This window comes from Blennius ocellaris (genome assembly GCF_963422515.1).
Source record: "Blennius ocellaris genome assembly, chromosome: 17".
NCBI lineage: Eukaryota > Metazoa > Chordata > Actinopteri > Blenniiformes > Blenniidae > Blennius > Blennius ocellaris.
In genome coordinates this window covers 3,852,049-3,869,011 of record NC_137666.1, presented here as the reverse complement: position 1 = coordinate 3,869,011, position 16,963 = coordinate 3,852,049, and the positions used below count along the sequence as shown (strand labels likewise).

The 16,963-nt window shown below is 43.9% G+C and overlaps 1 protein-coding gene across 1 annotated transcript in view; it reads left to right on the top strand.

Annotated features, from left to right (window-relative positions):
* babam2 (BRISC and BRCA1 A complex member 2) overlaps positions 1 to 11,620 on the top strand; it is an 80,301-nt gene extending 68,681 nt beyond the window's left edge. The window contains exons 8-12 of the mRNA XM_080512875.1: positions 3,490 to 3,589; positions 8,557 to 8,627; positions 8,722 to 8,804; positions 8,911 to 9,064; positions 10,076 to 11,620. Coding sequence (XP_080369001.1) covers positions 3,490 to 3,589; positions 8,557 to 8,627; positions 8,722 to 8,804; positions 8,911 to 9,064; positions 10,076 to 10,139 — 472 coding nt within the window. The 3' untranslated portion in view covers positions 10,140 to 11,620. The remainder of the gene's footprint in view (positions 1 to 3,489; positions 3,590 to 8,556; positions 8,628 to 8,721; positions 8,805 to 8,910; positions 9,065 to 10,075) is intronic.
* Positions 11,621 to 16,963: the final 5,343 nt, after the last annotated feature.

The following is a 16,963-nucleotide window of genomic DNA, read 5'->3' as shown; positions in this document are numbered from 1 at the left end:
GTCAGAGGCAGTCCCGTCACTGTACAACATGAGTGTCTGCATGTTTACATGCGTGCATGTATACAGCGTACTGTAAATATGTCATACAGTAGGTTGCATTGCTCAGAGGGTTTGTGTGAGGCAGCGTGTCCACATAATGACTCCGGTGCGTGCACGTACACGTGCGGGGGTAGTGTTAAAAGTGGTGTCGCCACTGAAGACAGAAGCGGGGACTCTTCAGGGTGCCACTCGGAAAGTAAAACACTATTATGAGTGGATTCTGAGCGCACCCACAGGAAGCTCATATTCTAAGGGCTTAAAACTCTGCGGGACTCAACACGTCCTCAATATCAACAAAATGAGCGGCCTTCCATATATGTTGCACTTGTATCTCTATCGCCATACGTATGTGCCCGTAGATACAGCTTTGATGTGAAACATACTCAATGTGTTCAATCACGTTTAACCCCCACACTTACATCATATCACTTCGGTCAGTGTTCTCTCAGCCCACTGGGGGATCTCCACCGATATCACACATGAAGGTCATTCCACTAGTCATGGAGAGTATTACCACTCTGTGAACAGTTTGTTTAGAGTGTGCCTCTGGAAAAGTTTTGTCAGAAAGACATAAGCTTATTGGTGTTGTGCTTTTAATTTTTTTTTTTTTTTTTTTGGAGGGGGTGGGGGGTGGGGGGGTTGTTTATCGTTTTCTTCAAGACTCCACATCCGTCATAAAGAAGTTCTGTGTCGGAAATTGAAATGATTGATTGCGACACAAGTAATATGATTATCTAGATCAGACATTTATTAGAAATGGAGAGAAAATAATGATGGAAATAAATGAATAAAGGGTGAAATGTGCTCGATTAGTTGACGTAATACTAAATGACTGACAGGTCGGAGCTTTTTTTTTCTTTTCAAAATCCACATTCAAGATTGTACAGGGGTCGACCAAATGCTCCATGAGTAACCAATAATTAGAACCAAAGGGAAGCATGCTGATAAATCTAGTTGCTTTATTGGTCAATTGACGAGTGAATTTAGTGAAATATTGCATAACTGACCAACAATGTTACTTTTATAAAAAAAAAATATTTATCCATTGGTTAGTTGAATGTTGCATATCTGCCGATTGAAGTTAATCCATTGGTCAGCCAATTGCCACGTGACTGACGACCACTCCGCCGTTTGATAAAATGCCGAAAATAGTGATCAATAACTGGGTTGGCCAAAGCCGTGTTTGTTTGGAAGTTGCCATGGTAAATGCGGAGTTTTTATCACTCGTGGCTAAAACCCCAAAACATCTTGAATTAAAGGACTGTTGACTTTTCAGCTCCATTATTTGTCAAATGTTTCAAATACAATGGAAGAAGAAAGGTGGGTGTTTCTCAAGGCCAAAGTTTTTTTCCGATCAAAACCATTGAAATCTAAAATGCACCGCAGTTGTTCAGATGCGTAGCATTGACGCAAGTGAACGACGATCACTCCGCCGTCGAGTTTGCACCTCTGTCCGCATTTCAATCTGAATGATATGGCGCTATTCTTAGATCTGTGGGTGGATAGATGGGCATCGTTTTAGATTCCCGTTTTCAAAGGCTTCTCTCCCTGACGCTGTAAGCCATTTTCAATCGCCCATTTGTTGGTGCGCGGCAGCAACGCGCAGGCTAATGCTAGTTATGTGCACAAAGCCTACTGTAAATGGTGGCTTTGGAGTTCTCGAGGAAAAAAAAAAAAGAAAGAGAGAGAGACTTTGACAATAGAACCCGCTTCATGGCATGCATCGCTTCACTGTGATTAGAGGTCCTGATTAATATACTGCCCAGCATCTGTTCAGCAGAAGCTGCTAATATGTCATTATCATTGTCGAAGGATATGATTGTTATCGTCAGCTAAATTTGGTAACTGCAGAAACACACCTCTCAGTGTTGTCCGCTCCTCCTTGACCTTATTATCAACTCTGTTAAGTCATTTCTTTTTCCCATAAACCTTTGTGGTTCTCGGTCTTGACAGCATCATGAGGTTCTCCACCTTCCTCCTCTGTTACTCCCACAGCCTCCTTCGCTGGAATGGGAATTTACAGCCTTGTGCAATCCTCAGGAGGTTTTTTTTCTTTTTTCTTTTTTCTTTTTACATTTGCACTTTTAACTATGACAAAATGTGGAAAATATTCTCATACTCCATGACAGGAACAGTGCTCATTGCAGATGGATGATGTGATCTCTTAGGTGGGCTTGTGCTTATGATCTGTAAATCACTTTTTCACTTTAACGTGTTCACTATTTTTGTATCATAAGACATTGCCATGATCTAAAGAAGGAGCCTGGAGGGTTTCCTCTCAGTATATGCATGATCTTTGACATTTGACATCGCATGTTGTACATCGTTTACGTTCGTCATCCATGCCTAACGTGGTAAACGGCCACTTCGCTTTTTCAGAAGCATCACTAAATGTCCTGTGTCTGCTCAGCTGTAATGAAGAATTAAATAAAAATAGAACACAGCGGAAGATACCCCCCCCCCCCCCCCCCCGCCCTCTCCAGTTGTGTCTTAAAATGAACATTAAAAGCCAATAAGCAGTTTCTTGAGACCTTTAACCCATCCTCAGGGTATTCCCTCTGTTGTTGCCCCCACATCAGGGAAAAGAAGAAGAAGAAGAAAAAAACCAGAGCGGCTACTCCTCTCGGTTAGTCACTGGAGAGCAGATTTCCCGATTTAACAAGCACACGTTCATCTCTAATGGCGCTGGGTTGTGGGATTCAACTTGAAGTTGTCAAAATAATGGTCGAACAAGGGGAGTCAATTGATTCATTAATTTCAGGTACACTGCAACTATTGTGACAGCCTGCATAAAACGGTTGCGTCTTCAACAACGCATCTCAATTATAATGTTTAAAAAAGAACTGACAAGTCTATAAACAGGTTTTTCGACTCTTTATTTCCTTCTCAGAGTGGGAATTTGTTGGAAATGCGTTAACTGTCATTACAATAATTACAATGTACAACCAGCGACTTGGAACAGTTCAGCATTAGCAGCAATTAATCAATGAATCTCTGAAAGTCTTCTCTGATCTAAGTTAGTAAAAACTACCAGATGTAAAGTGATTACTTTCAGAGGCTCTGTTTGGAGGAAATTTGAATAACTTCAGAATTAACATAAGTCTGTGTTTCACCTGATACGTATTTTCCAAAATCAGTTTTATAGATGAAGAATATCAGCTTAAATGTGCTTCACACAGACTTTGCACACACATCCACTGCCCTGATATCCACGTTTAACTGACCCACTGATGGGTCAGTTTGAATAGAAGTTCCTGCTGTAACCTTCAAGAATGTTGTGTTTTCAGATGGGGTTAGATTTCACCTTCGCACATAATTGTTGTTCTCGTATCAATTATAACGCACATTTCATCCTTTCTTTTGTTTTTAATTGACTCACCTCAGTTGTTTAACGTGTGATTGCACTGAGAAGTTTCCCGGCTGACTGCTTGTCGTTCTCTCCAAAACCAGCGCTCTGGGAGACTCCTCAGCACTTCACATCCCAGCCTTTCCCAGCGGCGGATGCCTAATTGATTACGTCCCTCAAGTGTGCCAGCTCCTCACTAACAAGGTATTATCATTTCCTTCCCGTGTTCCCGCTCTTTACATGAGTGTTTGTGTTTACTTCACACAATTTGGAAACTCCCCCAATGAATTATTGTTTGATTTTTTTTGTGTTTGTTTGTTTGTATTTTTTTCCCATACTTCCACACTCTCCTGTGTTTGTGTGCGACACACGTAAATGAATAATTTATTGCGTCTTCGTAAGCTTTGCAGCAGTGGGATGTGTTTTGTCAAGGTGTGCGCGTGTGTGTGTGTGCGCGCGTGCATCCATGCACGTGTGTCTGGCATCTGCCAACGTGGGCGTGCTGGCCAACCTCCATAGGCTGTCTGAGTGCTCCTTGGCCTCCGCAGGTTGACAAGTAGATGTGCGCCGCGGACACGATGTAATGCAATTTCGCTCCAGGCGAACACCCATCCCCCGCCGAGCCCTCTCCCCTCCCCAACGCACAAAAACACACACACACACACACACACACATATATATACACGGCTGCCCATAATCTGCAGACGCCCTCCTTTCCCTTTCTTCTTCACCTGGAATGTGACCAGCGTGCTTTGAGCATCTGGAGCGCTCGTGTCCCTGACTGACCTCCGTGTCTCGCGGGCGCTCGCCTTCTGGCGGTGTCAGAGCCGCTCCCCTGCTAATCCGACGAGCATTAAAGGGCCGCCGCCGCCGCCGCCCGAGCTGGGAAAGGCATGTTGACAGGCGGCGTCGGTTATAGATAAAAAAGGACATAGACTCCAGGAGGGAGGGGCCTTTTGTTTTAGAAAGTTAGAAGCCGGCCCAATCAAAGGTCGCTATGCTTTTCTCTTTTTTTTTTTTTCATTGTGTGTAATTTTTAAATGAGATGGTCGTAAAAGTCTGTGCTTTGGCTAACTAGAATTTCGCCCAAAAATCTCATATACGATGCACACATCACAATGGAAACTTTAATATTTACGCTTTACCTTTCCATTGCTATGAAATTGTAATAACATAACATCCCTGACATAACATCGAAATGACAGCCATCATCACAGTGGAACAGGAATGTTGTCATGCTTCGTTGCTTGGGCTGGGCGAGTTAAAGTTAAGACATCAATTGAAAGAAATAAACAGACGGAAACAATTGGAAGGGTGAGCTCTGCGAGCAGGACTGGCTTGGGATTGGCTTCATGCTGCGTCTCAATCAACAAAAGTATTCGAGGCGAGTCTAAAGTCTTGTTTGTGGTCAACATTGCAAAACCACAAACATTTCTATTTCATCCATATATGGAAGCTTGTGGAGGCAAATCAGTGGAGCAGAGCCACGAGTGACCAGTGGGTGCAGTGGTGAGACGAGAAGCCAATAACAAATGGCCAATTTATTCAAGGAACGAGGGTTTTAACGACCTCGCTCACCGCCGCCGCCTCGAGCGCTGCGTCTGATCTAAAGAAAAATCCTGTACTTCACCCTGGTATCCTCGTGTGAATTGATTGCCGAACGACTCCAGTGGATTACACGCATAGACGTATAAAGTCAGTGATGTTTACATGTTTTATGCACAGTTATCTGTTTTCATGCGTACATAGAGCATAAATGATTATTGAGCCTTAAGACTGTTGTCTCACTCAGCTTAACTGCAACCAAGCAGCAGCAATGACAGTTGCTCACCAGACGTATTCATATTGCTATGAATATAAGATGAGACTTCCTTTACAAGGCTCATGGTTGGAAAATAATTTTTAAGAATAAATCTTCAGAATAAAGCACATGAAAACTTGTTTTCTTACTCGCAGCAATGGGACCTGCATACACACAGTGTTTTGCTAAACTTTTCGAAATGTCTCCGACATTTCCTGGTTGCCTGAAGCCTTTAAATGACTCGACAACAATGAAATCCAACACCTGTTGCTGGCTTGTGGTCTTTTCATTATGGGCACTAAGTCACCGCTCATTGCACCGACCTGAGAGTACTCTGTAATACAACTCGAGCTGAATATTAGACCCAAAATAAGAATGCGTTGAGTACAAACAATTACTGGCAGTGGTAAACAGTTTTGCTTTCAAGACTAAAGACTGCATAAAAGTTTGATCAAAGCCTTAGAGGAAGCTGAGAGCTGTACATCTCCAAATGTTTTTTTTTCTTCAGGTTTCTTTAAAACAAAGGAAGGAAAAAAGCAACAGCTCAAACATATAAAATAAAAAAAGACATTGTTCTAACATCTCAACGATTCTCGCCATCCAGGCGGCGACCAGCTGTGCAGTGATTTTGTTCTTTTAACACCATCGGTTGTTTCCTCCCACTTATTCCAGATGCTAGGATTGTATTGACACGGCTATACCGCCACATACCTCAGCTGTGATTGAACAGCATTTGGATGGGTGACGGGTGCACATCGCTCACAAAATTCACATGTCGAAATCAGCTAATTCAATAAATCACTCCATCTGAACGTTAGTATTTGATTATTAATAGTCACTTTTTATTTACTGAAAATATTTATTTTGGTATAAATTATCCATCAAGTTGGATATCAAACCTGTATTTATGTCGTTTTCCCAGAATTTTAAATGCTTCAGGTGTCTCTTCACTCGTCATCCAAACCTGCGTTCAACCTATTGCGGGAGCGCAGGTATTAGCAACAGCTTGACGTTAATCGCAGTCCCCATTCAGATATACTATTATTAAAATAATCAATCTTCTTGCAGCATTGAAACTGCTGACTGCTGTATAGCCGTTGTAATGTCACCGCCGGCAGCCTCGTAGCATCTTCACTCCTCCTGTGAAGTACACAGTGGGAGGAGAAGCACTGTCAACAAAAAACAATAGTCGTCGTCTGGTGATGAGACGCATGACTGCACTGACACAACTCCGTCGAAGAGGAAATATTGTGTTCCTTTTGAAAAATGTTTTCCTGCACTAGAACTCCTTAAAGGGACATTTTATGGCTTCCAAAAGAAAATATGCCGCCGCTCGGTTCACCAGCCGTCTGCAGCAAGCCCCCTTGGTACCAATTGGACGTCTTCCATGAAGTCTTTTTTGAACAGCACTCAGCCAGTGTATAGGCCGCGTGGGATTCATCATTTGACACCAGCCTCATCATCTTGGAGTCTGCTGCTCCTGCAGAAAATGATGAACAGAGATTTGGGACGAGCCGATTTTGGCTCGCTGCAAGTCTGATATAAACTGAGCCGTGATAAGCGAACCTGAACTTGAGTCTTCTCTTGAGATGAAATGAGAGACATTCAAAAGAATTTGATAGGTTCCCTCTGATGTTTTTGGAGGACAAACATTTTAATTTAATAGAAACTGTCAGTAGAGTACTTTTTAGTTCACTGCGAGGAAACAAGGGAACAACCAGGTGCTTTTTTTTTTTTCCTTGCAACAAGTCAGTAGACAGCAAACTCAAAAAAAGGTTTTCAGATATATATCTATATGCCTCTTTTCCTGAGGTTATGCCAATTTCAGTGTCGTAGTTCGAAGTGCCTTTAATGACACCTAATTAGTAGCAAACATTAGTGTCTGAACGTGTTTTTAATTCATTATTAGGATGTTTGCTTTATGGCACATTGTATAGAAATTTGACTTCTCCGATCAATCTGTATTCACATATCAGAGCAGTCACACTTTATATTGTGAAAAACGGGGGTGGTGTGAACTCGTATGAGAGAGAGAGAGAGAGAGAGGTTTCTTAATGGCGCTGCACTTCCGGTGTGATTGCATCACGCCACTCACAGGCACATGCACAAACACAATGAGCGGATGCGCGGGCGGGCAGGCAGGCAGGGGAGGTACGGTAGCGAGGGAGGGATCATGGGCGTGGGCAGCTTCTGAATACCTGCAGAACGAGATCACCTGTCTTGCGTCACACCAAACCGCCAGGCCGGCCAATAGGAGGGCACTTGGATGCCGATCGAACTGACAGCGGGGGCAGGAAATCCTTCCTCAGAAGGGGTGCGAAAGCTCAGTGATCCACAGTTCCTTTGCAACACACCCACACGCGCGCACACACACACACACACACAGAGTCCAACTAAGTAAACAGCCTATTGAGTACGCGGCCTTGGCACTTTTGAGAAAGCTAAATAGCCGCCTCCACTGTTCCATGTAAACATAATTGAACAGGAGTCTGAGTCACAATGCGTGTCTGCGTTTTTAAGAGTTCTCGCAGAGACGAGACCCGTCGTACACACGACCGTGCGTGTCGGGAGATTACTACTTTTCCCTCTTTCACAAAAATGCCGTCATTCATACACGGCTGATGAGTAATCAGAAAAATGCTGCAGCACTGGGAAAAGGCGATACCATCTTCAGCACCCGTCATGATGCATCCTGTCCCGGAATGAACCGCACGTTTTTACTACATACTTGTGACTGCCGGAGCCGGAACGAATAATCAAACAATCCGCCATCGGCGATTAATAGGCACTACAGAGGCTGTGTGACATGACACCGTCCCGTTATTGTTGCACTGAAAGAGCACAGGCTCAGATCATCCTTCCTTACAGATATGAGCTGTTTATTCATGCTTCAAATCGTCTTTCAACCTGTCCGGATTATGGCTCGAAGCATTCAAAAAAGAAAGACTACAATCTGTTTCCTGCACACGGATACGGTGACAGATTTGAATGCGTTATGAAAAGTAGCGTTGTGTTTTAAATCTGTTTGCTAGGGCACATTTAAAAATGTTGGAACCTGAAAACAAAAAAATGCTGAAAAACGATCAGGTTAATTGTCAACAGGAAAAAAAATCTCAAACTTGTTGATCAACGATGGTGAAAGACGGTGTACGATTGCATCATCCATGATCCGTAAAGTTACCGAACTGTTCTCCATTTGCGTAAAATTTTTTAAAGATCTGTATATAACAAGATATTTGCGTCGTTTCAGCAGCTCTCAGATTATTTTTCACCCTCATCAACATCTCAACAATAGTCTTCAGTGTTGGTTCAGAGTGCCGGGAGGGGTTTTAAAATGTCCTCACTTCACCTGCCGCTGTGCTTCACCCAGGTGCAGTATGTCATCCAAGGCTATCACAAGAGGAGGGAGTACATCGCCGCCTTTCTCAGCCACTTTGGGATGTGAGTTCAGCTGTCATTAATCTACCTTCTTCACAAAACGTTTTTAATGTCAGGCTCGTTACTCAAATCTTCCCGCTACCGTGTTTTTTTGCAGGGGCGTGGTGGAGTACGACGCCGTGGGATTCACGAAGCTCACCCTGCTGCTCATGTGGAAGGAGTTTTGCTTTCTCGTGCATGGTGAGAAAGTCGCTCGGTTTTTTTGGGGGGGAGGGGGGTTTATCCATCACAACGCAATGTCGCTTTTTTCGCCGACTTCACTTCTCCTTTCCTCGTCACCCCGCAGTGGAGCTCCCGCTGTACTTCCCCCGGGACCAGCCCACCCTCACCTTCCAGTCGGTGTACCACTTCACCAACAGCGGGCAGCTCTACTCGCAGGTGCAGAAGTCGTATCCATACAGCCCGCGCTGGGACGGCAACGAGATGGCAAAGAGAGCCAAGTATGTAACACTCCTTTCATAAAGAGAACAAAAAAAACAAAACCTTACAGCTTGGTAAAGAATTGTGTTAATATAGTGACTCTTCAGAATCAAATCTTTAAGTAGATCTTATTTCCACCAGTAAAGAGCTCTAAATCATCCACACCTTTCATGAAAATCCAGAAAAGCATCTTAATACTTTTAATTTTAGGTCTGTTTTCCTTTTTCTTTTTTTGACTGCCTTTTTGCCTCTGTTGTCTTACCAGTTATTATTTCACTGAACTCTGTGTGAAATATATCACACTGTAAATAGCGTCAACATTAGCCTGCAGCACGTGTGAAGCAATAGCAGCCTTAAAGCAACACAAGCTCAGTAAGAGCCGTCGTCTCCTCGCGAGTTTGTCTCTGCTGTCTTGATGCTGCTGCTTTTTGTTGCCTTTGCTTCATAAATGCTGCTGATTTCCAGATCACAAATCGTCCTTCCTCTTACCAACTGCTGCACATCATCAGTAAATCGGACTGAGCCGCAGGGAGCTGACAGCTGGCGAGCGCACCTTAACAGACAAAACTCACCAACAGTAATCTCCGTTGGCTCGTAGCATTTCACAAAACACTGGGGTTTTTTTTGTTTTTTGTTTTTATCCCTCCCGTGTAACTTCAGCAGCGGAGAGACTCAACATTCAGGCCCGACCTGATGATGTAAAAATGAGCTTTGAATTGCGGCGCTCGTAGCCGCCGTCTCCTTGGGTTTCCCTCAGCGGGGGCTAACGTGCGGCGGGCCGGCGTCTCGCGTCGACATGCGTTTGCTGGAAGTAAACAGGCTCAGCCTTTCATGTGCACTTTGATACGCGGCGAGGCCGGGACTGACCCCGTGAGTCTGCCGGACGCTTTGAAGCAGTGGAAACACCCATTACTGTCACATTTTGATGTTTTATTTGCTGTATCTCCCCACCATCCACCACCTACCCCTCGACTCTGCCTCCCCCTCTATCTCTCTCTCTCTCTCTCTCTTCCTCTCTCGCTCTCACTCAGGGCATACTTCAAGAGCTTCATCCCACAGTTCCATGAGGGAGCCTTCGCCAACGGGAAGCTCTAGTACTCTCTAGCTAAATGACATGCCTGAAGGGTAGCCTGCGGGGAGTGTGTTTGTGAGTGAGTGTGTGAGTGTGTGTGTGTGTGTGTGTGTGTGTGTGTGTGTGTGTGTGTGTGTGTGTTTGTCTCTGTGCATGTCACTGTGTAGCAGCAATACCCAGGCCTGCACACTTCCATTTGTGAAATACACACCGTGCCGCAGCCATACAGTGAGAATGGCAGTGCGTTGATTGCACAGACCCTGTGAATCCCACGCTATTTGACCCTGAGATGGTTAGTCGGTTAGTTCGGCAGAGAGAAGCAACAGTTTCTTCAGTTTTTAGACATCCAGGCAACAGTAACGTGAAAAAAAAAAAAAAAAGATTGATCCTAACAATCACAGCCTTTCATTCTGTACAAAACCTCCAAACGCTGACAGGGTCTTAAAGTGACAGCCTGCACTGAACCGTTTGTCTTTGGACTCACAGTAAATACTCGTGACTTGTTGCGCCGTGCCAATGTTTCTCCGACTTCAAAGAAGTGAACCCACAAGTCTGGACTCACAACAACACTCCACTCCCCGACATGCCGCGATGTAAACACACATTTGTATACTTGCGAATCACCAGGAGCCGGTGGGACAATGCAAAATGTTGTTGTTTACCGTTTGTTTGCCTCCGTCCGGCACGTGATTGTCGAGTTCGGCCCCGCTGTGGATATTAACTGTTATCTATGACGCGTCTTTTCAGTTCTTTAAGATGCTGTGTGTTATTTCTTTAAATCCATGTGACGTGTTTTACTGACACGTTGACAGTACTGGAAGTTACTGATTAATGTGTTCGGACACAATTTCTAGTAAAAAGAATATCTTTTCCCTCACACTCGTGTCTTTTCTTTGCTCGTCAAGTAAATGTTTCTTTATCACTCAAGATGTTATTTTTTTAAAATGTGTGTCTGGGTTGCATTACACTCTATCATCTCACCTTTTTTACTGATATTGTTTAGGTAAATACCTCATACAGCTATTTAAACAATTAGTTCTGTCGCTTTAAAATAGGGCATTCGGCTTCCGTGTTATAAATGTATCTTGTGCTAATATTTTTTTTATTTTGATTTTATTTATCATGGCCACACTTTATTTACTCTATTGGTCAAAAACATATTTTAATTCTGCGGCGACATACAACTCTCATCTTGAGTGGGCCAGACCTGTAAAATAATGTCATAATAACCTTAAAATTTTTACTTTTTCTTTACTGTGGCGCAGAGTATATGTGATGAATATGTCAACATTTTTTTTTTTTATTGTTAGTTTGTAGTGTTTCACATTATGTTGACTAACTTTTCAGGCCATAGCCCAAAAACTGGTGAACAGTGTATGTATCCCTGCGATCCTAAGAATTATAAAGAATGTAAATTAATTGAATGCTTAAACAGGTGTTTTGTTTTGTTTTCTGAATGGCTCCTATTGTTCTGTGTGATACTGACCTCTGCACACAGGAATGTGTTTTGGTGTCCATGTGCTACTTCCTGCCATCATTTTACAATTGTACTTTGTAAAGCACGTTTGTTTTAGAAAAACACCCTAAAAAAAATTTTTTTCTTTACTTACTGATTTGTTGACCAAAAAAAAATGTCCAGCAATCAATAAGTCATTTCCACGGTCATCTGAAGAGTTTATCATGACGTGAATTGGAATGTCAGAGGGAATTCAGTGAACAAAAAAAAAAAAAAAAATAGCTGTGAAGCGATGAAAATATTTAGCAAGGACAAACTTATGCTTTGAACTGTGTAAAACTGATTTATCGAAACCTTGTGTCTCTCGCTCATTTCCAAATCACACAGATTCTGTGCTTGTGTAACGGGGCGGCAGAGTCGCGTGTATCTGTGTATGTGTGCGTAAGCGATCGTGTGTGTGTGTGCGCACGCATGTGCTTAGCGAGGCACAGAGTGTGCGCCTGCTTGTTTTCATCATTAAATATGAGGGTCAGAGTTAGGGGTCCTTCCTGGCCTGAGGCGCAGCCCTTTGCTATATTTATTGTCTGCAATGCAGCAACTGTCAAGTCTAATTGAGAACTATAGGGTGAATGTATCTGGGGCATTTAATAGCATCAAGGCTCTTGATAAAATGTTAAAAAAAAAAAAAAAAAGATTCTTTTTGTCTTTATCACCCCCCCCCCCTGCTCTGCTCCATGTTTCTTGCGCTAACCTTTTCAAAAACATCTACGTTGCCAGCCGCAGGACGAGCTGCTCTTATTTTGGAGAGCTGCAAGGGATTTTGTGGGAGGGGGGGGTGATGAGATGGTGAGAGTTCAAAGGAGGGGCAGCGAGGTGATGGGTAGCATCTTTAACAAGAACGAGTGGAGATGAGTTGAACTTGACAAAGGCGTTAACAACTCGGCGCCCAGGAGGTACCGATTGATTCCCGGCGCTCGCGGGTCTGCCTGAACCGAACGTTAGCAGGAATACAGAGCGACGGTTGAACCGTCGACCCCTCACGGTGGCCCAGGACGACTCTGGACCGCAACTTCGCGGAGACGCCAACTTAGCTCTCGCTCTTGAACTTTTCCTCATATTGGCTGACGTTGACCCAGGTTGACGTAAATCCCTCTTTAAGTACCTTGTAAACAATCCCGTTTCCAATGTGGCTCAAAACCGTGTCACCGCCGCGACGCTTAAAGTCACAATCAGTTAGCCTCCTCCCTCGAAAGTGTCGGCGCCCAAACGTGGCTCACCTTTACACGCTCTTAAGCAACTTACCGGGGATTTATCCGCCGTTAATGATCCCGTGGAGGTGTTGCGAGGCGCCTTTTGAAGATGCGTCTCTCAGCCCCCCTGAATCACAGTGCAGAGGTCTGCCAACCCTCCCAGCTAATACTCCAAATCCACTAATCCAGCCGTCTTTAAGAGATCTCAACAGCAGTCGGATGGAATAATTAAAGGCTAGAATAATTAGCTTGGAAATCTTTGGATGGGGGATGATTAAATTGATGATTTTTTTTTTTTTTTTTTTTTTCCCCGTGGCCTGGCAAGAGTTCACGCTTTGCTGGACCAAGACTTGATTTTAGGGGTGATTGCCGGAGTCAACGTTCTACCCTAAGAGATTTTATGGACGATTGAGTAATGATTCCACTGTCTGCTAACAGTTTTCTTATCCTGACGGTATAGCTCGAGGTAAGAAGAAGTCCATTCCCACTGGTGACAAGAAAACCAACTTCACCCGAACCAATTAACCATTGCCCGATAAGGTGGCCTGTAGATATTTGACGACCGTCCATTGAGAAAGCAAGTGTCCTCAGCTTTCGGGCGCTGGCAGACGTGAATGTTAGCGTTAGATTAACGTTTACGGTGCTGGTGACAACCCTATAAGCAGCTCGCTCGGAGGCAGTGAGGACCTGCCAGCCTGGAGAACTGACAAGTGTGTGAAACAGGATCACTCGGAGCTCAAGCAACAAGCACCTTCCCCGGGCACTAACCCAGCGCTCAGCATCACTCACCCCACTTCAACCCCGTCGGTCGGGCAAGTCGCCGGGAACTTTTTGAAGAGTTGGGAAAACTGTGTCGGGGAGGTGGACGGAGGAGAGGCGAGAGAGAGAGAGAGAGACGGATGTGGTGGGGGGGGGGGGGGGCGGGGGATGTGAAAGTGATTGAAAGTCCTGAATCACCACTTCGTGAAGCGAGATGGTGAATAATGAGGAAATCGGAGGGGAAGCGAGGAGCAATAGAGGCGGACATCGTTCCACATCGTCCACTCTGTCAGCCTCATGTCTCATTTCTTTCTTTTTTTTTTCCATTTCCACCTATATATATATATATATATATATTATTTTTTTTTCTATTTTTCCGGCCACAGCCTTTGGACTGAACTTAATACAAAAGACAAAAAACTTTGCCGAGTGAAAAACGAAGGAGGCGGTGAAATAACAAGCTGTTGTGTCTGTGGGGCACTTTGTGTTTTGTCTGTAAGTCCAAATTCAGAGTGACATATGGTGAGTGTCCCCCCCCCCCCCTCATCTTCACTGTACTTGGAAGAAGGGGTGGATTTCGGAGGCTATGCAGCAGCATTTGCGATGCAGCGTAGGGTTGTTGATGCGAGCCATGTTGAGGATGATGGAGCTGAGAGGCTTAACTAATTTTGGAAAGAGAGAGCAGGAGGAGGAGAGCGGAGGGGGGGATTTGGGGCCTTTTGTTGCAGCCTGTTTGATCTGGGAGTTTAAAAAAAAAAGAGTGAGAGAGGGGAAAAATGGCCCAGAGATGTCGTGAAAATGAGAGAATTACTGCTCGGGTCCCTCACTCTTCCTTTAACTTCAAACTCAAAGAACATGAGAGTTTGGTTGTACCCCTGTGTCAAAGCGACGGGATATTTTCTCTCCCCCCCCGCCCCCCTCCCGTTCGTCTTCTTGCTTACAGATAATAGCTGGATCTGGTTAAACCCTGATTGTTAATTGCTAATTACTCCTCGTACACGAGAAGCCAGGAGAGCGTAGCTAAGCTGATCAAATGAGTCCTCGCTCGCTTCAGCTTGTAGGTTTTTTTTTTTTTTTTTCCCCCCATTCCCCGTTTTGTCTCGTCCTTGTGTTGTTGGGGCGTTCTGGATGGGCTTGTTTTCACTGGCTTTTGACAAGATAAAGACAAGATTTTTGTCAGGGAATAGGGGGGGGGGGAGTGGGAGTGAAGGCATGGAGGTTGGCTTCCTCCTCTTTTCCCCCTTGGGTGTGATCATAAGACACTTGATTTAAACCTTTCATGGGTTAACTAAAGCCCATCCCGCAGGTGTTTCCTCTCTGGAATGCGGCTCTTGGTACCAGCGCGCAGAGGAAGCTGCTTGGCCTCAGTTCAGCGTGCATGATCGTCGTAAAAGATGAGACTCAATTTGATTAAGAATTCTGGCATCACGTATTTTCTTGGCAGATTCTGAGCTGTAATAGACTTTTTTTCCTTTTTTTTCTTTTAAAGATAATGTTTTGGCAACAAGAGCTCATTTACCTCAATAACACCTCATTATCAGATGTTACTATGAAATTAGAAGGGAACCTATTATACCCGTTTTCATGTTCTTTCACATCCCCAGAACGACGGGGACAGATTGTCACGAGTCACATGAGTGAATTAATTGACTTAATTTTCTCCCTGAAACAAGCCATTTTATCTTTTTTTTAACATTTCATTAAAAGCTTACTTTCTTTCACCAGTTTATCTTCCTTTGATTTATCTTTATCTTACCAACACGATGCTCAAATTTCACCCCATTTCATCAGCCATATGACTACATATGAAAATTTACATCAACCTATTAAGAATGTTTGTACACCTTGTTAAAAAAGAAAACAAAAAAACAAACAGACTAAAATGTGAACTTTGACCTCAACTTTTCAGAGTGACTGGGCCACTTGCAATTTCAACCGCATCTTCTTAAACTGTTCTCAGCTTCTTCTTCTTCTTTTTTTTTAATCCCTTTAAAATACCATTAACCTTTCAACAATGGGACCAAGGGTACCAGCACCTTATGGCAACAAATCCCCCAAATCCTGAAAGAAATAACCATATAAACTTTGCGATAACTAGTTCAAACCAAGTAGTTTGTCGACTCCTGAAAACGGTAACGTTCAACACATGACCCACGAGACGCACAAACACATTGTCTGCCCCTTTTTTTTTATCGAAATATCACATGGCTGCATTGTTCCAGAGTGTTTACCCCTCTTTGATTTATTCCTCTTGCTCCGTGGCCTTCTGATTTGCCCCTCACAGACCCCCCCCTTACACCCCCCCCCCCCCCCCATCCTCCACCAGCTACCTGAGGAGCTGTCAGTCTGGATTGCGGCGCTGTCGGTTCAGCCTGTCAGGCTGAGGGACGCGTTCTGATCAGCCGTGGACACTGATAGACCTGTCAGGTGAGATGACAGCTGCGAGTGAAGACGCGCGCAGACAGGTACATGTAATGTGACAAGACCCCCCCCCCCACACACACACACACACACACACACTCCTCCAACGTCGCCACAACCGCCACCCGCTCTCGTTTGCCCTCCCTCCTCCACCGAAAACAAATAAATAAATAAATATTAATAAGTTGGAGGAGTGACCGTAAACTTTTTCTTCTTTGAGTCTCAGCGGATGTGATGTGGCCGCGTGACGACGCGCCGCCCCGGCGTCGCTTTGGCATCGCTTCAGTTTGTTGTTACTTTCTGCGACGAATTACAGAGGATTTGTTTTGTTTTTTTGTTTTGGCACATTTTCACTTTGAAATGTGAATCATATTGCTCAACTTTGGCGCTCCTTTAGCGGCGCTTCATAATGCTGAAAAATAAAGTGAAATTGCCATTTTTTTTGTCTGATATCAATATATAATAGTACATAAAATGCAAACCAGATGTTTCTATGAATTTGTGTCAGCTGGGTGCAGATTTACAAAACCAGACCAGACTGAACAACCAAACAGAAATATCCCTGCCTTTTTTTTTTTTCTTCTTTTTATCAGTACTGACCATGTTGACACATTACATCAAGTCCTTGTAATTTGACACTAGCCTCATCATCTCACCAGTTTCTCCTGTCTTTACAGTCAGTTTGATGCTCAGACATGTTGCTCTGATGTGCCGTTTGTGCTCACGTTAGGCACTGAGTTCTGGTAATTTGACACCAGCTTCATTACCTACAAACGTGTAAAAACGTGGGCGGCAAGATGACGCCAAAGAAATAAAATCAAAATACTATAAAGTCTCCATCATGGAAATTAAAAACCATTTTGACTTCTTTATTGGAGAAAAAAAAAAAAAAAACATTGACATGTTCTCCACAAGCGGTTGTAAAACTCATTTCCACTCATCCATCTGATAACACACCTTA